A 21,416-nucleotide genomic window follows, 5' to 3' on the forward strand; every position below is an offset into this window, starting at 1 on the left:
TAGTGCCCGGTACTTATGTCCCTGTACCTACATCGCCAAGTGCAGGCGGGGTGAGTCTAGACGGCGCATTGGTTGCTCAACGCCCCACCTGCGAGACAGAATATGTAGCACATCTATCAGCAGCAGAGAACGACCCTCAAACACCCTCCTGGCCCCTTGGTCCTTCAAACTTCGCTTTTCTTGTCGTATTCCGCCGCATCTTTCAGCATGGCAACTGAACGGCTCCAAACTTACGAGCAGAAGCCCCGCGTCATCATCTTGTCTGACATCTCCAATGAGCCCGATGATGCCGAATCGCTGTGTCGATATCTTCTCTACTCGAATCAGTTTGAGACTGAAGGCCTGATAGCATGCACCAGCACGTGGATGAAGAACAAGGTGTGCCCACAGGATATGGAAAAGATCATCGATGCCTACGCAGGTGCCGTGGATAATCTGAACAAACATGTCCACCCCAAGTGGCAGTACCCGGCTGCGCATCATTTGCGTGGTCTCGTCAGAAAAGGCGCTGAGGTGGGTTCATAATTGACACAGATCATGTGACGCATCCGGTGTGGCTCATGCTAATTGCAATATAGACATATGGCATGTCTGCTGTTGGTACGGGAACCCCGCTATCTGAGGGTGGACAACTCTTGTACGACAGGATTGTCGCACCCTCAACACAGCCGCTATGGATTCTTTGCTGGGGCGGAACCAACACGCTTGCTCAGGCGCTCCTGAAGGTGGATGATGACTACGATCCGGAAGATTCCAAACGGCTCCTTTCGCGCCTGCGAGTCTACGCCATTTCTGACCAAGACGACACGGGAGCTTGGATCCGCAACAACTTCCCTGATATATTCTACATTGCCTCGGTCCATGGCTGGAACCAGTACGCCCTGGCAGCATGGACAGGCATTTCTGGCGACAAATTCTACGGCTTCGACCAAGGCGGTCCCGACTTTACGAAAATGGAAAAGAGCTGGATCAAGCAGAACATCCAAATAGGTCCTCTGGGAAGCGCATATCCTGATTATCTTTACATTGCTGAGGGCGACACACCCACATTTCTGTACCTCATTCAAAACGGCCTGGGTGTCCCTGACTGTCCCAACTACGGCTCCTGGGGTGGGAGATATGGTCGCACAGACATCAGCATTGAGGGGGCCAATAGCAACCACTACAGCGATGCAGTGGACCGAGTCACGGTCGGCGGTAGGACTTATACATCCAACCATGCGACTATCTGGCGCTGGCGCGATGCCTTCCAGAATGACTTTGCTGCCCGCATCAAATGGACCATGGAGTCCGATTTTGCAAAAGCAAACCATCATCCCGTCATTAACATCAGTGGCTTCAAGGGTCTTGCCCCAGCCCAGGTCACTGCGGAAGCTGGATCTACTGTTACGCTCGATGCCTCTGCGACGTACGATCCAAACGGCGGTATGCTAACCTTCAAATGGTGGCACTACCGCGAACCTACAGTCACACAGTCGTGGGTAGACATGGAAGTAGCAGAATTGGCCATTAAGAAGCTAGACGATGAAGGAAGAAAGGTCCAAGTTACGCTTCCACCACCAGAGAAGTGCGCTGTAGAGCTGATGAGCAAACAACCCGTTGCTCAGGGACAGTTGCTGCATCTCATACTCGAAGTCACTAATGACGGAACGCCCAACCTGACAAGCTACCGAAGAGTTTTGATTCAGGCAACAAACAAGGAGTTGAGAGGTGGTAAGGGGGCTGATACGACTGTGGAGGCGACGGAGAAGGCGTAATCTGAACAAAAGTACTGGCTATGTATGTAAGCCGATCAGCAGGATATCTTCAATCGGACAAAATTAATTATATGTTTAATTTCGCGCTCAAACCGCTGACGATATGTGGCGTCGATGAAATCTCCATCGCAATCTTGTCAACGTGAGGGACGATCCAAAACCAGTATTCATGTTGGAGATACGTAGTGTCTTATAATATCCCATATGAAAATGCAGGGTCTAGCTACTTCATAAGGGTGACTAGCAGCTGTGATGTACGCCAGGCCAGGACGGAAGACACTGCCAATCCACCGACGTCATGACAGGCCAGTGTAACGACGAATCAACGCAGTGCGGCGTTGCTCCGGTCTCGTCAAACTAAAGAGGATCATCCCTACAAGCCGTGTCGACGACGTGCAGTACATTGTAACAAAAACAGGTTGTCAATTGGCCACATGCGCGCAACACGGATGATCTCGACGGTTTTGGATGACGTAGCGCTTCCGTACTTGCGGTGCCACCCTAATGTAGGCCTACAAACCATCAGCCAGTTTCTGGACCCTTGATAGCATCCACAATCCACAACCCTTACAAACAACAAAATGCCGCCAAAGAAAGCTCAGCAAGAGTCGCAGCCCCAGGCGGCGAAGCCATCGAGCCAGGGTGCAGCCAACAGCGGCATATCCGAGCATGACATCAAGCAGAATGCGGGGGTGTCGGCCAGCATGGCTCTTCAAGCAGGCCAGAAAGCATGGGAGCTAAGGCAAGCAGCACACGGCGCGGGCAATGCGAAAGCACGAGAGGAGATTCTGGCAAAAGTTATCAACAAGGAAATTGAGGCGGAGAGCTTCGGCAAAGCCGCCAAATATACACAGTCGGGTGCATTCCAGGGTCTTGCTGCTGGAGCCGGACTGGGTGTACAACCGGGTGTTACTATTGGAAAACTGACCGGTGCGCTGGTTGGGGGTGTCGTGTCCACCGTAACTGGTCTCGTGGGAGGTGGTATTGGTTCAGTGTATGGCGCAATGTCTGGGCCGTTCTGGGATCTCGGAGAGATGGCGAGTCATGGAGTTCAGGGTGTGATTGGAGACTTTCTCCCCGATATCAAATGTACCCCTTCGCAGAAGAAGGCCCTGGAGAAAATGGTCATGCAGATGAAGGACACACAGGCGCCCACTGAAGAAGAGCTCGAGCAGATGAAGAACGACGCGCCGGACCAGATACCACAGACTTGGTCGCAGTCGATTGGCGATATGACGAGCTGGAGACCGAAAATGCCTAGCATGCCAAGCATGCCCTCTGCGAAGGGTGTAGGAGGTGCGATGGGACTTGGAGGAATAGGTGCTTCGATGAACCCATGGGGAGGACAAAACGGAGGTCAGCAACAGAAGCAGCAAACTCCACCCCAGCCTCAGCAACAGAAGAAGAGCCAGAACCAGCAAGCACCACCTCAACCACAGGCTCAGCAGCAAACCCAGCAGTCTTCCCAAGTACAGAACCAGCGGCCAAAGCCTCCCAGCAGACAGCCATCGAAACAGAGTACCCAGCAGAGTGCCCCGCCATCCAAAGCTGACACCAAAGAAGAATCTAAGCCCGCTAAGCCCCGTTCCCAAAGGCCAGCGACAACAAGGACACCAGCGAACCCCCAGCCAGCATCGCAACCCCAGACATCGACTGCGAACGGCAAGCCCCAATCAAACCATCAAAAGCAAACACCAAAGCTTCAACAATCCACAACTAAAACTTCAACAAGCACTCAACCCAAGTCTTCGCCCCCAAAGTCTAAGTCAGCAACCCAATCTCGACCAGCACTGAATGGCCAGCCCAAGCGAGTCTCCTTTAGCGATAACACGGAAAGCACCCCCCCGGCTTCTACCAACGGGCAGAGGAGAAAGCCAAGAAAGCTGAATCAACCGACTCCCAACGCCTCCAAGAACGGCGGTGCTAGCCAAGCGTCTGCCCCCGCAGCAAAAAGGGCGCCTAGGAAACTTGAGTCGAGGAAACCTGCTGCGTAGACGTGGCATATGCGGCATTTTGAGCCTTTACTGCAGATTTCTCGTTAATTGTAGTTACTGGTTTTCCTTGTTTTGGATTTCAGCGTTTTCTTGTATATGAAGCATTAGGTATTTGCATGCAAATGTTAGCTGTAGCGATTCTATCATAATATAGTCAAATAACAAATCCGACGAGCTACTCATTAACACAACCTTGCTATGACGCTGAGCGATAGCAATATCCCAACAATTGTGCTGAGATTGCATCATCCAATGTGTACTTGCAGTGCACAGAACGTGCATTTCAGCCTATTTGCTTTGAGATGAATAGAGTGCGACACAACTCTTCTAATGATGATAATACATGGAAGATAGCAGGGAGATCATAGCTACAGATCTGCATGTTTGTCGGATTCAAGAATATCCTCAAAGTACAAATGTTCTGGAAAGGATGGCAGGCTGTACTCCAACCGTAGCCGTAGTACGGCCATACTCAACACCAAAAATACGGCTACGTTACGGCCACAACGAGACGTACCACGTCCTATTTGGACACGATGATTTCGGCTGGGCAGGCCATCGTTCCGATATTGCCAGAATAGCAGAAACATGATACTGGTCTGCAGCAAAAATTGGGTTTTTTACAAAAACACCATTTCCGGGCTGTATTTTCACAATGACATGTCCCTTCTCAGCTGACTTGTTGACCAACATCGCCTCTCGCCCATTCGGGTCCTTCTCCCTCTTCTCTATCTCTCGCCAACTTTCTTTCAAGCTCTTGCCTCGCCTTCTCTCCGAATTTCTTCTCCCACTCCTTATCTCTCTCTTTCTGCGGCGCCGCAAACTGCGTGCTGAGTCCTCCCCTACTCTTGACCTGCATCTTTTTTTCTGCCGCTTCGTTCTGCTTGAGCTGCTCTTCCGCACTCTGTATCCTCCTCTTGAGGCTAATCTCAAACATGTCTCTTCCTTTGCTTTTGCCTCTCAGCCCGTTGTCGTCTTTGTCAAAGTACACGGCCCAGCGGAGGCCTTCGCGTCCCCAAGGCGTTGAATGGTCTTCATCGGCACCATCCCATTCATCAATCGCAACAAAGCCTTCCCAGCCATCAAAAACGAGATGGCTCTCGTCCTCGGACCAGTCCCATACACCAATATGATGCATGATACTTCCAGTACGATTCGAATACCGCAGCTCGTACGTATCTTTGTCGCAGTATATCCAGTTCAGCATGGGCGGGTCGTCGCTGATGGTGCTCACCAATCCCCTCTGTGGTGGATTCCGTTCCTCATCCGGATATGCAATGTAGAAGCCCGCAAAAGCATGAAGTGGCTCTCTGCCTTCGCCGTCTACGCCCTCTGGCCACAAGGGCTTGTTGTCGCTGTCCCGCGGCACCACCCAAACTTTGTCGTGGCGCACAACAAGAATGCCGTTGTCTACCTCCTCTCTCGCTATGGGATCCGAATCGTCGCATGAGACCAGGCAGTTGAATTTCCACATGCGCGACTCGTTGGCCGCTTCTTCGTTTTGCTTCTTCTGGTGCTCGACGCCCTGGGCCACGCCCGTGACTACGGGAATCGCGACGACGCAGCCGCCGAGGAATATGCCGAGGGGCAACGCCATCTGTATGAAGGGAGAGTAATCGTCAGAGTAGATGCGGGGTTATTTTTCTAGAATGCAGGCACCATGACCAGCTTATCCCTTATCCATGTTGGAGGTCGGGATCGCTGCGTGGTGGGGTGGGGCCGCAGCGCGTTGCGTCATCGGGTGCAGGGATTCTCCCTCCTGCAAGCGAGTCTAACCATCTTTTCCTAGTTGGGTGCTTCCCATTACACGGAACGTCTTCGAGACCAATTTGGTCTAGACAAGTTGCTATTTCGAATGGGGGTGAATATTATTACTCTCCATATCATGAATCTGACCACTCACTACAGTAGTCTACATCAATCAACTATCAAGCTTAGTCTCCATAGACTTTACTGGGCTCTCAGAAGCCTTGCATTGCTTGAAAAGTAAGAATTACTAGAGGATCCCAACATACGGCGACTTGCTCGATGACCATAAGAATTTATGGCGAATGAAGAGGCGAGGAAATGTAACAGGTGCCTCGTGCGCCGCCCTTGGCTCTCAAACGCTGTCAGCCAACGATATGAGGTACGTTTGACTGGCTTGTCTAAAATGAGATCTAGCGAAAAATAGAACCTAGCAGTTCATGCGACTTGTCATAACCCACCTCTATCCAATCTTTTTGATTCTGCGGACAAATTCTCAGAGGGCTTACTCACAATTTCAGGGTTAGGCAGAGCCTAATTGGCTGTCCAGGCTATGATGGATGCACTACCGTGGGTCACGTCGAGTTGGGCGTAAAATGCCTTCATGCGATAGCGCAGTCTCTTGCTTGCATTATTTCTCGCGTATTCTGTTGTATCGAGAAATATAAAGATCGCTCTGTAGTGCGTTCTTTTCTGAGTGTAGTTTTCCACAGCCCATCTTCCAACTTTCTACAGCTTACTGCAAGACACAAGACACTTCTCAGAACAATACAAGATATACGATACGACCAACAGCTACCCTCTAGTACCAACAGACATCTCAGCTTCAACAATGGCCGCCAAAACTCAGCAGATTCCCCTTGACGAAGCCTTGGGAGGTCTTACACTTGAAAGTCCATCACCAAGCCCGTCCAACCTCTCACTACCATCAGAACGGATGGAAGCATTTCCAGCATATGAAGAAGACGAAGAAGAATGGGAAGAATGGAAGCAGTGGAATGACCATGTCTCCCCAGCCAATTTAGACCTGAACCACTGCGCCTGCATCATACATTGCGAGCACACCCTCTGCTACAAATTCATCCGCTACAACAAAGCAAGCAAAAGCCTAGCGAAAACCTGCAACTGCAGCACTGCTTCACCCCCCAAGAAAGCCCCGGTGAATCGAGAAAGGATAGCCCGCATAACCGAAGAAGACGTCAACGCCGCTCAATCTGCCTACATGGGCACCGACAAAGCCAGACCCATCACCATCGACCTGGAGTCGTGCTGTGAAATCGTACAAAGAATGCACAACATCGGTGTTCTGCAGCTCGACATGCAATACTGGCACGACTACCTTTTGAGCACGTCTCCCTTCATCAACCGCGATTACCACTGGGCCATGGCGCTTTCCGGGAGCCGGCTCGCGGGCAAAATCCTGTTCCTGCTCGACAACATGCTGTATCATTTTGACGGGTACACGCACTCGTTTGAGATTGCGGAACTGGAACGCATGCTGAAAGACGCCATGCGCGTAGAGGCGTTCTGGTGGCTATCCAGATGGGTGTTCAAGGACAGATTCAGACATTCGGGGCAGAAACGTAGCCGGGAACAGAATCTACGCCGGGGCTTCGGCTTGGCGAGGTGTCAGTGGATTGGGGGTAGGCATCGGAGCGGTGTTCAGGCTCTTGCTGGGAGGTTGGAGGACGTTGTCGAGTTGGTGGTGAGTGTGCTGGTTTGGTGGAGTAGACGGGATGATTGGGAGGGACATGACGAAGAGGATGGCGAGTAGACTGACGAGATGGCGTATGGCCACCTTCCACTGACTCTCTCATTGTGAATACTGGGTATACATGGTACAGAACATACTAGAATTGAATGGAAAGTGAAGACAACCAACTACACTGTGAACCCCAACTCTTTGCCTCAAGCAAGTGATTCAACCCCGGTTGACTTGATACATTGTTCAGACGAGAAATCCCCGTAAATCCAACCACCAATGCCCTCAGAATCCCAACCATAGTTCATTCACACTCGCAATCCCCACACAATGCTTCTTCACACTCACATTACAAATGCCACTCAACCCCCCGCCCCCCTTTCCTCATCTCCAGCCTCGAATCCGACGGATCCTTCCAACCTCGGCGCTCACAAGCAGCCATGAGATACTCAGCTTTTGATTTCGAATCGCCAACATGCACAGCGACGCAACGCCGCATTCGGCCTCTTCGCATTTCTACACAGCGCGCAAATCTCAATCTTCCTGCTGCGCCGCCCTCCCCTTTTTTCAGCGGTATGAACGAAGACATCAACAGCGAGCCATTCCCCACATTTCAATATACATATCCACAGGACCCGCTCCCTTGCTCACCTTCACACTGTATATACCACTGCACCACAGCGATATGCACCAAGCTGCGGGTCAAAGACCCCGAAATGGCCCCATGTATCTGCATGTCGATACCTACTCCACTTCCAACCCCTTTGCCAGAACAACAACAAAAACAACAACAAAGTACCAGTCGTCCGCCACTGAAAATCCCAGCATCGCTCGATAGAGCATCCACACACGCACTCGTGGTATCCACACCACCAGCTACACTCCTCACGCTGCACCGGCCCGAAATACAGCAACTCCTCGAGCACATCTTCACGCAGCTCACCAACCACACGCTGGACACGCTAACGCAATCCACGCATCTCCCTGCGCAAACCGACGAGGAAATCCTCGACGCACTACAATTCTTCCTCGACATAATAACCCTGTACTTTTCACGCACAATCCCACATACAGATACGCCGCGCACAATCACCCTGCACGACCTCCAGCTCGAACTCGCAGTGTATATCTGGACCATGCAGTGCGAGTGGCAAGACCGGTATGCCGTCCGCGCAGCAGAAGAAGAAGAAGACGCAGTACTGTGCTCGGTGCTCTGGGATAAAAACGAGCCAGAGCACGTAAAGCTTGTTGCGGGCGGAGACAAAGTGCCACTGCCGAAGCACGTGGCGCGCGTGTGGCGCGAGGGCTTGGAGCGCGTTATTGGCGGCGTCGTGTGGAGGTGTGACGAGGTGAGGCGGTATGAAGAAGACATCATCAAGAGGAAGAAGGGTAAAGAGGCGGGCAAACAAGAAGAGGAAGATGGGATTGGAGAGGTGGGATGGTTGATTATGGTTATGACTGGGTTTATATGGTTTACGTGTTAATTATCTATGTACTTTTTTTTGAGAATTTCAAAATTAGACTTTTGTTGTTGGAAAACCCCCTTTTCATCTACTTCGTATATTGTTTCACCCACAACATCTCTTTTGCCCTCTCCCTCCCCCCCCCCCTTATTCTCACCAATTCCCCACAGTAAGACTGCAAACAAAGACCACGATAAAAAGACCATGTATACATACATACATTTATATGTGACGTGATGTATACATGCAATCTCGATAACTTTGACACCAAGCAAAAACACACAAGACAAGACCACACAACACAAGACCTGAAATCAAATTATCAATCTCAAGACGAACCATCGTAGTAGTAGTAGTAGTAGTAGTAGTAGTAGTAGTAGTAGTGATAGCAAACCAAACCATCATCAGTCTTTCATACAACATAAAAAGAACAAAAAAAAAACAGCAAACACAGTCTATACCATTTGCGCGACCCAGTTTTGCCTATATAGTCTCCCAGCAGCAGTCTATCCAAACCCAAAGCCAAAGCCCAGACCCAAAAAGAAGAAGAAGAAGAAGATAGGAAGAATATATGCGTGTGATATCGTGACGTTATTCTCGGCCGCCCATCAGTTTGCGTGTGCTCCCATTCATCTGTCCATCCATCCATCCGTCCATCCATCCATCCATCCATCCATCCATCCGTCCATCCATCCATCCATCCATCCATCCGTCCATCTGTCCATCCGTCCATCCATCCGTCTGCGAGTTGTCTTCCGCAAAGAAAAGGAAAGAAAGGAAAAGAGACCCAAAAAAAAGAAGAAGAAGAGGGATAAGACCAAAAAAGAACCATACAATACAGTGAAGTACAGTATAGTGTATACAGATTCTCTCTCTCTCTCTCTCTATCCAACAACAACAGTTGTTCACCCATCCCGACATCTAAAACAACAACAGGAACAACAAAAACTCCATATATAATCATGGGGCGCATCGCGTGAACAAACGTCCAAAAAAGACTGTAGTGGTAGTATATGTAAATCGTAGTCTCTTTTCTCTCTCTGTCTCTCTCTCTCTCTCTCTCTTTCATTCTTCTTTCTTTTCCGTCATATGGTGGTGGCTTCTTTTGCAAAATAATAATAATAATAATCATAATAATAAAACGCGCGGTTTCTAACATCTCGCCATTGAATCTCTCCACCTACCGTCGCTTACACAGACAAAATGGACGTTGCGTCCTCGATTCCGCACGCTTTGTACACCGCCGGCTTCGAGCCAACGCCCGAGATTCTTGCACTGGCTGACGTCGAAGCGCTCGAGATCGCGGCATCCTTCGACGACGGCTTCGACGCCCGTGCCCGTGACACGTACACAGCCGCGCACAGATAGGTTGCGTAGTTCGAGAAGGTGTAATGAGATGCAGCGTAGCGAAGTATCTGAAACGGCGGAGCCGCAAAAGGCGAGGTTGAGGTGGGTAAGCGAGGGCAGACCAAGGGCAAGGACTTCGGTTGCAGTGTCCGAGAGGGCGCAGCAGAAAGACTGTGTGGCTGGAGTTAGTATTTTCTTTTGGTTTGACCAAGCTTCGTGTGTGGCCTTGATGTTTTCTTTGCTGTCTTGACCGGAAAAAAGTAAATGTCTGGGGGCTTCACTTACCAAGTCGAGTTCCTTTAGCCCCATGGCTGCGTTTGTCAGATACACAATGGCGTTGTCTGTGAGATATGTGCAGTCGGCGAGACACAGCTTAGTGAGCCTAGGGAAGGGGTAGACGCTCCAGTGCTGAAAGCCCACGTCTGTAATGGTGGTACATCGCGTCAGGTCAATGCTTTCGATGCGGTTCGCTGCATGAACAGCAATGTGTGCCATGCTGCGATCGGTAATGTGTTTGCAGTAACTCAGGGTTAGTCGCTTGAGCTTTGGACAGCCGACGACTGTGCCAGGTGGCAATGGTTGCGGTGTTTGGCCATTGGCGCCCTTTGCTTGTCGACGGCCGTTCATCTGGGCCTGCTGCTGGGCATGGGCCATGGCCATTTGGGGAGGCATATCAGGCACAATCCAGCCAATGACTCGGGCGAGGAGATTGTCGCCAACCTTTCTGCAGTTGCTGAGGTCTACCTCCTCGAGGCCCTTGGCCTTTTGCACCATCTCGAGCACAGCGGGCCCGGTAATGTCCCAGACGCTCTTCATACGCCATATCCTCACGCTGGGCCCGCATGTCTTTGCCAACTCGCCAAAACCCTCGTCTGTGACATGGAAGCAGTTGCTAATGTTGACGGACCGTGGCCGGCTGCCTACAAATGGACATATTATGTCGACTAATGAGCGGTCGGTGACTTTGCGGTTGTACTTGGTGAGGTCGAGATCATGTAGAATATCAGGAGATTCTGATATGAGCTTGCTCCAATGTGACGAGATGATGCGCAGCTTCATCAGCTCGTGGATGTCCATGTTTGCCAATATTTTGACCAGTACCGAGTCGGGAAGTCTGCCTCGTACGTATATGCTGGGCTTCGTTATCAGGCGCGGGCGCTTGAAGTCGAATGGGACTTCTGGTGGCGTTGATGCATGTTTTGCTATTGTGAAGGATGGCGAGGGCGAAAGAGCGGCTCCATTGGGCGACGGTGATTTTGGAAACTCGCCTTTGCCTGGACTTGTGGGGGGCTCGGGCGTTGAGCCTGGTGGGGGTGGGGCGAGTGAGCCTCTGCGCGATCGTGATCTGACATTGTCAAGGTCGACGTTGAGGAACGGGTCCGGGTCGAAAGGCTCCATCATCTTTTCGTCTCTCCGGGCGGGCGTCACGGGCGTGTCCATGTGCATTGTGCCATTAAAGGTAACGGTCGGCACGCTCTTTTTTCGCCGGGGGGTCCGGGGTAGTGAGTGGTCAACAATGGCCAAGTCGTCAATGTTGGGTGTGCCGTTTACGTCGGTCATGTGGACATCTTCGTCTTTGGCCGCCTGCAGACGCTCCTTGGCGACCAGCTCGACCTGGCGGCGTACATCCGGGGTGCACTTTTCCCACAGCTGGTTGAGGGTGTCGCCTGTAATCATCAAACACTCGACAGCGGATATGGAGCGGACCGTGGCGGTGCGGCGTGGCGCAAGCGAGAGACTGACCACCTCGCCAAAGTACTGGCCTGGCTTTAACCGGGCCTTTACCTGCTGGAAATTGTGCTCACCCGCAGCGATGGACTTTCGGCGTCCCATGGTAGGTGAGGCGAGGCCATTCTGCTCGGGCCCGCTGATGTTGATGACCTCGACCTCGCCCTTTACGATGAAAAAGACGTCGCGGCCCTGGGTGCCCTGCTTGATAATGTCGGTGAAGGGGTCAAAGGAACAGGGCTGGGCGCGCATGCCGATAAAGTGCAGAATGTCGTCTGGCAGCTCGGAGAAGAGGGGCAGCTCCTTGAGCAGCGGTCGTACGTGGATGCTGTCGCTGCCAAAGGCGCTGTGGGCTATGGCCTCGGCGAGACCGGGACTGGGCGACTTGCGCTTCTTGAAGGCGTTGACCTCGCCGTCGCGCAGGACGCCCGTCTCTGCCATGACCACGTCGCCGTCGTCGCGGTCGCGCTTGCCCGTGATCTGACGCATGGGCAGCGGGCGCTTTGCCCCCAGCTCCGCCTTTTTGCGCTGCAGAATGGCTAGCCGCTCCTGGGCCTCGTGCATGATGGCCTTTTCGACGTCGGGGAACTTGGGCAGCTCCTTGGTCAGGTCCTCCTTGTTCAGCCGCACGACCAGCGAGCGCATGTTGGCAATGATGGTGGCGGTGCGGGGGATGTCCATCAGAATGCCAATCTCGCCGAAAAAGGCACCAGGCTTGAGTTCGGCGTAGGTGCTCTCCTGGTCGCGCGATGTGACGCGCACGGCGCCGCGGACCAGCCAGTACATGGCCTTGCCCGTCTCGCCCTCGGTGAGGATTGTGTCGTGGGGCTGGATGAGCTGGGGCTTGAGGTGCAGGCCGATCTGGGTGAGGAACGAGTCGGGGGCTTCCTTGAAGAGCGGGAAGGAGCGCAGGCGGTCGAGCAGGTCGAGCGGCAGGCCCTGGATGGTGGAGGCAGCGAGGGGCGAGGGGCGTATGGGCCGGGCGGGATTGGAGTCGCTGTCGTAGGCGCGGACCATGGCGAAAGGGTCGGGGACGGGCACGCCTCCATGAGCCCGCACTGGGCCGCCGGGCCTGTATCGGCGCATGGAGGCGGTCTTGGTGGCAATGGTGGTGATGGTGGTGGTGGTGGTGGTGGTGGTGGTAATAGTGGTGGCAGCGGTGGTAGCAGCAGCAGCAGCAATGGTGGTGGTGGTGGTGGTGGTGGTGGTGATGGTGGTGGGTGTTTGCGAGGGGCAGGCGTCGTGCAAGCCCATTACGCTCCCGCCCACCGCCCAGCATCGTCCGCCCGCCGTGCAAGACACCGCCGCCCATTGAGCTGCGCAAACCCTCGCGAGCACCCTGCAAACTCCCCCATCGTCGCCCACCACCACCATGAGCTGAGCCCGGCCCCGCCATTGCACCGCTCCTCGTCCACCGCGCTCGACCTCACCGCCAGCCCGGGGACAGCCACGGGGGAGGGGGCAGAGCAGGCGGCGGGAGCGGGTGAGGGTGAAGGTGAGAGGGTGAGGGTGCAGGGCCGCGGAGGCGGAGGAGGGGGGGGTGGCTATTTTCAGCGGCGTGTCGTGGCGGCGGCGGTGGTGGTGGTGCAGGCGTGGGGAGCGTGAGAGCGAGGGACGGGGAAGCGTCGTGGTGCTGCTCGGAGAGATGGTGGATTGGGTGGATTGGACTGCGGGACGAGGCTTAGTCCCGCAACGCGCGCGCTGCTTGCTGCACTGCGTCCGGCGGCCTAACCTTCCACTGGGCCTTCTCGAAACCCGGCGCACAGGCTCGCCCCTAGCTAGTATGGGTGCAGATGCACATGCAGCATAGTACAGTACACGTCCAAGACATGCACCATCGCCGCCGTCTACGATACGCCTACACGCCTGCCGCCATCCTTCTCCACGCCCGGCACGAGACCACCACCTCCACGCACCAGCCACCCACGACACCGACCCGACACCGTCACCGTCACCGTCACCGTCACCGTCACCGTCACCGTCACCGTCACCGTCACCGACACGTCCACCGCTGCCCGCCACCACCGCCACTACCACCACTACCACCACCACCCTGTTTCGTGCCGTCGCCTGTAATTGCGAACGACACCCCCACCACCACCACCACACGCACCGCACTAGCCCCCCTCGGCCGCCTCAGATCATGTCGCAGACCAGGCGCGCCCTTCCCGCAACAAGCAAGCACTCTTTTCTGCCATGTCAGCCAGTTTCATTCACGGCCGCCTCAGCAGTGCCGCCTCCCATCGTGGCCGTAGCCTGCCCCATGGCCCCAGGGCTCGTTTCTGCGACCCTCTCTGTTTCCGTGCTCGCCCTCCCTCCCGTATTCCTCTTGTTCCTTCTTCCTGCCATGTCGCGCCTTGCCCCAGTGGTCTGACGCCTCTCTGGCGCCAACGCCTCCGATAATGGCCCCAGCAATCGTCGCCGCCGTGTCGTACCTGGTGCCTTTGCTGGCCTGGCTGCCCGCCAGCCCGCCCGCCCACCAATGCCCCTCCCAGCGTCGCCACCAGGCGCTGTTTCGCCTCCGACGGCGCTGCACGAGAGCGCGACTGCGAGCGCGCCCGTCGTGCGTCGTGTGGCCCCCGCCGCCCCGAGCGCGCCGGCGACCACGACGACCGTCTTCGCTGCGGCGCCGGGCGCCGTTGAGCGTAGCCTGTCTGGGCTGGCGGTGCATGTGCATGTGCCTGCTTTAGTCAGCCACTTCCACTTCTGCCATATGATCCCTGGCGGGCTGGAAAGACGACGCACTGCCACCTGCGCATTCCGCGGACCAGCCCACTCGGCCTGCTCACGAGGAATTCTGAGCCCTGGCCCGGGCGCCCGGTAGTCTACCCGCTCGTAGTAGCCTCGGCCCCTTGCGTAGTCGTCGTCGTCGTTGTCGTCGTAGTAGTAGTCGTCCTGTCCGTCCGGCCCATGCATTGCCGCCTCCGATTCGCGCACGTATGCGTCTTCTGACGACGACCGAGACGAGCGGTATCCTTTGTCAGGGTGCCGCGCCGAGTATCCCTGTGGCAGTTCTCGCCCTGGTTGCTGCCGCTGCTGCTGCTGCTGCTGCCGCCGCCGCTTCTTGTTGCCTGGCCGTGGTAGCGCTGGCAGATGATTGTAAGTCTGGTCCCAGTACCGATCGGCGAACTTGTCCAGGCCCGTAAATCCGAGCTCCTGCAATTTTGCAAAAAAGTCAAAAATCAGCACACGACACACATATCTAGGGAGAGACAAAGGACAGGCCGCGTACCACGAGTTCGGCCATGGCAACCGGCTTGGGCCTTTGCGGTTGGTCTTTCCGTCAGATCCGCGCGGTAGTGCTTCGCCTAGGCTGGAGTCTGGCGATGTCGTAGGTCGCAAATGTCCCAAGCAGCTCTGGGCCTGTACTGTCTTAACCTGGATTGCGGCTTGGCGCGCCTTGCTAGGCCAGAGGCCGGTTTTCACGAGCATTCCTGCCATGACGTACGAGGCCGCTAGGTGGATTGCAGCTAGCCAAGTGTGCAAGTCGCCTCACCACCAACGGGAGTCGGCACGCTGCGATCCAGATGCGATCATTGCGCGCGTGTGCCTGCGCCCCGACCAGACCTTTTTGCCACGAACGATGTCCTTGGTACGCCCACCCAATTCCATGCACATGTGCAGAGAGAGAGAGAGAGAAGGAGAGATGCTTTGCCGCTAGTATGCTTCACCGGCATATATGCTTTATCCCACACCCCGCCGTCGTCACACCTGTTCTGCCTCGCTGGCCCAAGATTCCCCTACTCGAGACAGCCACAGCCATGTTGCCGTGCGTCGAAGCCAAGGCCGCCCAAGTTGAACGCCTGCTCGACTATACTTTCTCCAATAAACGCCTTGCTGCAGAGGCGCTGCAAATGGCTGCCCCGCAAATCGCCAGCCTACACAACAATCACTTTGCGAGTCTGGACAACAACAAGCGACTCTTCGTCCTAGGCGAAATGGTCCTTGGAAGCCAACTTTGCAGCGCATGGTTCAAGTATCGCGGGCCGCATGGCAAAGAAGCCAGCTTGTTGTTGGTAGGATACGTTGCTCAACAAGACAGGCAGGCCGTGTCTTGTCTCCAGCACAATGGACCCAGTTGCGCAATGACATCATCTCCACCAATGCCCTCGCTCAGCGAGGCTACAGCGCTGGAATCGACCAGCTCATCCTCAGGGCCGATGGCACGTCTCTGCCATCTCCAAAAAATGGTCGCCACAGCCCTCGGACCCATCATCGGAGCAGTCCACGAGGACGCCGGTGACGAGGCCGTTCACACTATCATGCAGCGTCTCGGTTTCTTCGACCACGTCTTGCTCTCGGCAACGTTGCAATTCCTTCACTTCCAAACTTGAATAGGGGCAGCGACCCTCTGCACACTAATGCGCACACATCTAGATCCTATCATGGCTGTCTCCAGGCTCTGCTATTCAATGCAGCATCAAGTCTTCTTAATGAAAACTAGGCGCCTGGTTCTACTCTTCCCTGCGCCTGAATCGATCGACGACGTTTTGGGCGCAGTGGGGATGTCTTTTCAGGGCGCCTTTTCTTCGCTAGGCAGACTTGGAATTGCTTTGCGCAGTAGAACTTGAATGGAGCCGTGCCCCATTGGATTATGGGCCGGCGCCTTTCGACATTCCCGACATTGTCTTTCGTATGGCTTCTAATTGGCAACTAGGAAGGGGCGTAATCACGTGCTTGCACAAACTGGCTGGCTCGGTGGTTGGCGTCCGATTCAAGCCGTCACAGCTAAGCGCCATTGCACAGCTCAAGCTCGTCATTCAACATGCCAGCTTTATTATCATATCAGTGAGGACAGTTCAAGTAGGGTTTGCATTAGAATCTGTTCAACACAACATGAATCTTCTTGCGTCGACACCACTCAATCAAGTTTGCAAGCGGATTGGTGATGCCGTGATTGCATTCAGACACTTTGGACGCTGCCCAAAGTCCTCTTTTCTTCCTAGCCTGACTCAGCCTCATTCCTTGACACTCTATCGTCGAGCAATCGTGTGAGAACCCAGGCACAGCCTATCCTCCCCCTGCACCGACCGCTGTGGTTGTATGGTTCATGGCCGCTGCAGTCTCCCGCCAGCGTTCCATCCTGAGTGCACAGTGTGGCCTGCGGCACCTGATGCGTGTTGAGTCGTAATGATATCACATACCCCTCTCATCCAAATCGCTTTCCATAACCCTTTACCACTCCATCCAGTATACCACGCATCCTCTTGCAGCCTTCAATACCCACCGCCAGCATTCCCTCTAACCGCTCCATCCTCACCCTGCTCTCCATTACACACACAGCCACAGCATCGCTCTCCCCCAATGTCGCCACAGTCAAAAACGGCAACTCCAATTCTTCCTGGTTATTCAGATCCAGTAGCGGATCGTCTGCAGACGCATTGTCAGCGGCCGACGCAGACGCAGAAGACGCAGCCGTGCATGCGACAAGGTAGTCCGTCATGGGTATTCCCGCATCGATCAGCGCCAGTGTAGACGCATTCAAGCACGCCGCCAGCAGCGATCCATCCTGCGAGATGATGTGAATATTGAGCGTAATAGTCGAATGCGGGTACAAATGCAGCAGCAAGACGCCTTCAAACGCCGACCGCAGACAATGCTCCATCTCGCTCGTCCTCTTGTCGCTCTTCCGCTTCCGCCTGTCCACGCCGCTGAAGCCCGCAAAATTAATCTCCACTTCCACCTTGGCCAGCTTGTCGCTGCCGCCACGCTGCCCGCTCTGCTTGCCTTCGGCGGGCCCCGTGACCGAGACTAGAATCTTGGTGTTGCCCATTTCGAGATACGAGGATCCGTCCGCCGCGGCTTGCGTCGATATCTGCGCGTGGATGCGGCGCAGCTCGTTCCAGCGGCGGCCATCGAGGCGCAGGAGCGCGAGCGAGTATGTGCTGGTGTCGAGAGGCATTGCAGAGGGGCTATTGTAAGCTAGATGGCGCTGGTGTATATCTCGCCGGACGGTAATATGTCAATTGCGAATCTCAGGTCGGGGTGGTTGCGTGGAAAACGTCACGGCGTGGCTCGTTGCGCGCGATGATGCGGGCTCCGAAGCTCGAGCTCTTGCGAACGGATATTTTGTCAGTTGCAGGGATCGGCGGCTGGCGGGGGCCCCGCTTTCACGTGAGACCGCGTTAGCGCGTCTGCTGCACGACGGCGGTGCTCCTTTCATCTTGGATGCGCCGCCGTCGCCTGGCGTCGCAAACTATGCCCGTGCACTATCCCAGCCATGCGACGCTAAACCGCGGTTTCTCCGACCTGTTCCCGTACATGTTGCAGTCGCGCCCTCTGCTGGTTACTTTCACGACCAAACACGGCCAATACGAGGCATGTCGTCCAATCGTGATAAGCCAAAGGATTACCAAAAGGCACTGAGAGCGGTCGCCGAGACCAATGGCAGTGATACGGATGACGATGGACTTGACATTGTCAAGACATCGCGCAGGAACTTGGACATATCACAGTATATTGACGGTCAGTGAACAGACATGTTGAGATGACGACAAGAATGCTGACGTTTTCTAGTTTTGACGCAAACGCAGACCCAGTCGCAAGATGCAGATGTAGATCATAACACACAAGATGTGGTGGAATCAAGCACCGAAGACGACGGGGATCCCCAGATACGTCCGAGTGCAAGTAGCAGGAACGCAAGTGGCTCTGATATCCTCGACGATGACCCAGAGTCTGAGTGGTCTGAAGAGGATACCCGGGCCGCTTACCAGAACTGGAAAGAGCGCAAAACCCTCAAACGAAAACGCGTGGCTGCAGAAACCAACAGGATCCGTGCTGAGAAGAAGTCCAAGGCCGTGGCTGCTGCAAGCATTGTGGGCCGGAAGCCTCGAGCTAAGAAGCAGCAAGTTGATGGGCCTACAGGATTCAACACCGATTCCCCAACTGATGATACTGGGGCTACTCCGGCTTATCTGGACGATCCGATCCCAGACTACTTCATCTCGCGCCAGCAATCGCTCAAGAAGCTGCATGAAGCTGGCTTACGGTATCCTCCCGACTACACAGACATTGACTTTTCCGATGCAGACACCAAGGAGAAGCCGACGCTAGACAAGGCGATCAAGCCGCAACGTGAAAAGAAAGACATCAAGCTTCGCGAGTCACATGGTGTCATACCCGGTCCAATCGCCCAGTGGCTCCGTGACTACCAGGTTGATGGTGCCGAATTCCTGCACCAGAAGTTTGTCAAACAAACAGGGGCTATTCTTGGCGATGACATGGGCTTGGGGAAAACAATCCAAGTCATCGCATTCCTGACCGCGGCTTTTGGTAAGACGGGCACTGAGCGCGATGCCAAGTGCATGCGCAAGATCCGTCGCCTCGGCAAAGACCGGTGGTACCCTCGCGTCCTCATCATATGTCCAGGCACGCTGATGCAAAACTGGGAGGACGAACTTTCAAAGTGGGGCTGGTGGGAAGTCTACAGATACCATGGTTCCAACGTAGCAGACCGAAAGGGCGTTCTTGGTGCAGCAGCAAAGGGGATGCTGGAGATCATGACCACAACGTACACGACGTATCGCAACCACGAGAGCGAGATCAACACTGTCGATTGGGACTGTGTGATTGCTGATGAGTGCCATCAGATCAGGAGTAAGAATGCAGAAATCACAAAAGCCATGAACAAGATCAACGCGCTCTGCCGCTTCGGTCTTACTGGTACCGCCATCCAGAACAAGTATGAAGAGATTTGGAACCTCCTGAATTGGGCCAGGCCTGGAGCATATGGCTCATCTCAAGAGTGGAAGCAGAAGATTAGTCTTCCACTTAAACTGGGGCAAGCTCACGATGCTACAAACGCCCAGCTTGCCGAGTCGCGAAGCAGGGCTCAGGATCTTGTTCAGAACATCTTGCCTAGCGTATTTCTTCGTCGAATGAAGACTCTGATCGCTGACCAACTACCCAAGAAGAGCGATCGCGTCGTCTTCTGCCAGCTCACCCAAACACAAGCCGATGCGTACCGCACGTTTCTCGAGAGTGACAGATGCGAGTTTATCCGCACCGCAAGACAAGAGTGTGAATGTGGGTCAGGCAAAGGCAGGGGCTATTGCTGTAACGTCAAAGTCCCAAGTGAGGACGAGAAATGGGCAAACTTCATCTTCCCGTGCATGGTTACTTTCCAAAAACTTGCCAACCACCTTGCTCTCATTGTACCGCTATCGACCGACTCACAGGAAAAACAGGCCAAGGACTTGCAGACTCTGGAGTTGGCGTGTCCCGACACATTCAAGAGTCTCTTTCGGATCCGCGACAACATCCTGGTGCAGTCGCAACGAGAGTTTTGCGGAAAGTGGAAGGTGCTGAGACGACTGCTGGACTTCTGGCACTCCAATGGCGACAAGGTTCTCATCTTCTCGCACTCAGTCCGGCTGCTGCGGCTTCTGAGGGGTCTGTTCGATGTCGATGACACGAAATACAATTTCTCGTACCTGGACGGCAGCATGAAGTACGAAGAGCGCTCTCAAGCTGTTGCAGACTTCAATGCCGACCCGAATCAATTCGTGTTCCTCATATCCACAAAAGCTGGTGGTGTCGGACTCAACATCACGTCTGCGAATAAGGTCGTTGTCATGGATCCCCACTGGAACCCTGCATACGACCTGCAAGCACAGGATCGAGCGTATCGGATTGGACAGACTCGGAACGTCGAGGTATTCCGCTTGATATCGAGCGGTACCATTGAAGAAATCGTCTATGCTCGTCAAATCTACAAGCAGCAACAAGCGAATATCGGCTACAATGCCTCGGAGGAGCGCCGCTATTTCAAGGGTGTAATGGACGAGTCCGGCAAAAAGGGCGAACTGTTTGGTCTGGAAAACCTCTTCACTTTCCAAGAGAACGATGTACTGCTTCGCGACATCATGCACAAGACCAACGTCGCAGAATCCAAAGCCGGTGTCAATGCCTACGACTTTCACGTTGATGAATCGCAGTTCGACTCGGAAGACGAGGACATCTTGTCAAACAAGAATCTTGGCCTGGAGGACGACGCCAACGTCGCTGGAATAAAGAAGTTTGCCGATTCTCTCCTTTCGGCTTCCAGTGGCGGCAGTAGGCGTGGCAAGAAGACTACACGGAACGGGCCCGATCCGATCAACGCTATCCTCGCCAAAGCAGGCGTGCAGTACACTCACGAAAACTCCGAGGTCATTGGACGCAGCGAGATAGAAGCTCGTCTGGGTAAACAGGCTATCGAGTTGCGCAACGACATCGACCTAGCAAGCAAGCGCGTGTTCCAGGCCTCACAATCCCAGTCGCAGCGGCCTTTTGATGAACCGGAAAACGAACATGAGATTGCCGAGAATGACGATGACGAGGCTATCGGACATGCTACTCCAGGCGAATTCAAGATCAACTACCGGTACAGGCCCAGCGAGAGCATGCGAAAACGCCAGTTCTGCAGCATGGCGGAGAGCATGGGCTTTGACGATGCAGTCGAGTTTGCTTTGCTTGTCGAAAGCAGCACGCAGGAAGAGAGGAGAAGAATGCTCGAGTACTTCTACCGTGGGCGGCGAAGGCAAATGAGAAAAGAGTTTGGTGGGCCAAGGTGAGCCGGTCATATGAGGCTCTGCCGCAACTTCCTGCATGGGGTATGTAGATCCCTTATTACCCCACTCCTGCCACGAGCTTATCGGCGGATCAGACGTGGTGCTTTGTTCCAATGGACATGCAG

The 21,416-nt window shown here is 54.3% G+C and overlaps 10 protein-coding genes across 10 annotated transcripts; 6 read left to right on the forward strand and 4 right to left on the reverse strand.

Moving 5' to 3' along the window:
* The first annotated feature begins 49 nt into the window (after positions 1-49).
* On the forward strand, positions 50-1,842 carry SETTUDRAFT_162861 (uncharacterized protein). The gene is made up of 2 exons (XM_008027084.1): positions 50-513; positions 579-1,842. Exons 1-2 carry the CDS (start codon positions 208-210, stop codon positions 1,755-1,757), a joined length of 1,485 nt encoding a protein of 494 aa, XP_008025275.1. The 5' UTR covers positions 50-207; the 3' UTR covers positions 1,758-1,842.
* A 496-nt stretch (positions 1,843-2,338) lies between these two features.
* SETTUDRAFT_19142 (uncharacterized protein) lies at positions 2,339-3,751 on the forward strand (the record flags this gene model as incomplete). Its single annotated transcript, XM_008026688.1, has 1 exon — positions 2,339-3,751. The coding sequence occupies one exon, from the start codon at positions 2,339-2,341 to the stop codon at positions 3,749-3,751; it is 1,413 nt and encodes a 470-aa protein (XP_008024879.1).
* A 670-nt stretch (positions 3,752-4,421) lies between these two features.
* SETTUDRAFT_30965 (uncharacterized protein) lies at positions 4,422-5,348 on the reverse strand (the record flags this gene model as incomplete). The annotated part of the gene is made up of 1 exon (XM_008026815.1): positions 4,422-5,348. The coding sequence occupies one exon, from the start codon at positions 5,346-5,348 to the stop codon at positions 4,422-4,424; it is 927 nt and encodes a 308-aa protein (XP_008025006.1).
* Positions 5,349-6,329: 981 nt separating this feature from the next.
* Positions 6,330-7,271, forward strand: SETTUDRAFT_30966 (uncharacterized protein; the record flags this gene model as incomplete). Its single annotated transcript, XM_008026816.1, has 1 exon — positions 6,330-7,271. One exon carries the CDS (start codon positions 6,330-6,332, stop codon positions 7,269-7,271), a length of 942 nt encoding a protein of 313 aa, XP_008025007.1.
* Positions 7,272-7,639: 368 nt separating this feature from the next.
* SETTUDRAFT_30967 (uncharacterized protein) lies at positions 7,640-8,683 on the forward strand (the record flags this gene model as incomplete). Its single annotated transcript, XM_008026817.1, has 1 exon — positions 7,640-8,683. One exon carries the CDS (start codon positions 7,640-7,642, stop codon positions 8,681-8,683), a length of 1,044 nt encoding a protein of 347 aa, XP_008025008.1.
* A 1,131-nt stretch (positions 8,684-9,814) lies between these two features.
* Positions 9,815-12,823, reverse strand: SETTUDRAFT_19145 (uncharacterized protein; the record flags this gene model as incomplete). The annotated part of the gene is made up of 2 exons (XM_008026689.1): positions 9,815-10,180; positions 10,295-12,823. The coding sequence occupies 2 exons, from the start codon at positions 12,821-12,823 to the stop codon at positions 9,815-9,817; spliced, it is 2,895 nt and encodes a 964-aa protein (XP_008024880.1).
* Positions 12,824-13,847: 1,024 nt separating this feature from the next.
* On the reverse strand, positions 13,848-15,068 carry SETTUDRAFT_41222 (uncharacterized protein). Its single transcript, XM_008026914.1, has 3 exons — positions 14,970-15,068; positions 14,483-14,893; positions 13,848-14,418 (listed from the first exon to the last, which is right to left on the reverse strand). Exons 1-3 carry the CDS (start codon positions 14,982-14,984, stop codon positions 13,951-13,953), a joined length of 894 nt encoding a protein of 297 aa, XP_008025105.1. The 5' UTR covers positions 14,985-15,068; the 3' UTR covers positions 13,848-13,950.
* Positions 15,069-15,608: 540 nt separating this feature from the next.
* On the forward strand, positions 15,609-16,417 carry SETTUDRAFT_162864 (uncharacterized protein). Its single transcript, XM_008027085.1, has one exon. It carries the CDS (start codon positions 15,676-15,678, stop codon positions 16,069-16,071), a length of 396 nt encoding a protein of 131 aa, XP_008025276.1. The 5' UTR covers positions 15,609-15,675; the 3' UTR covers positions 16,072-16,417.
* Positions 16,418-16,673: 256 nt separating this feature from the next.
* SETTUDRAFT_41224 (uncharacterized protein) lies at positions 16,674-17,639 on the reverse strand (the record flags this gene model as incomplete). Its single annotated transcript, XM_008026915.1, has 1 exon — positions 16,674-17,639. One exon carries the CDS (start codon positions 17,637-17,639, stop codon positions 16,887-16,889), a length of 753 nt encoding a protein of 250 aa, XP_008025106.1. The 3' UTR covers positions 16,674-16,886.
* A 418-nt stretch (positions 17,640-18,057) lies between these two features.
* Positions 18,058-21,294, forward strand: SETTUDRAFT_19149 (uncharacterized protein; the record flags this gene model as incomplete). The annotated part of the gene is made up of 2 exons (XM_008026690.1): positions 18,058-18,202; positions 18,254-21,294. The coding sequence occupies 2 exons, from the start codon at positions 18,058-18,060 to the stop codon at positions 21,292-21,294; spliced, it is 3,186 nt and encodes a 1,061-aa protein (XP_008024881.1).
* Positions 21,295-21,416: the final 122 nt, after the last annotated feature.

This window comes from Exserohilum turcica (genome assembly GCF_000359705.1).
Source record: "Exserohilum turcica Et28A unplaced genomic scaffold SETTUscaffold_2, whole genome shotgun sequence".
NCBI classification, from domain to species: domain Eukaryota; kingdom Fungi; phylum Ascomycota; class Dothideomycetes; order Pleosporales; family Pleosporaceae; genus Exserohilum; species Exserohilum turcicum.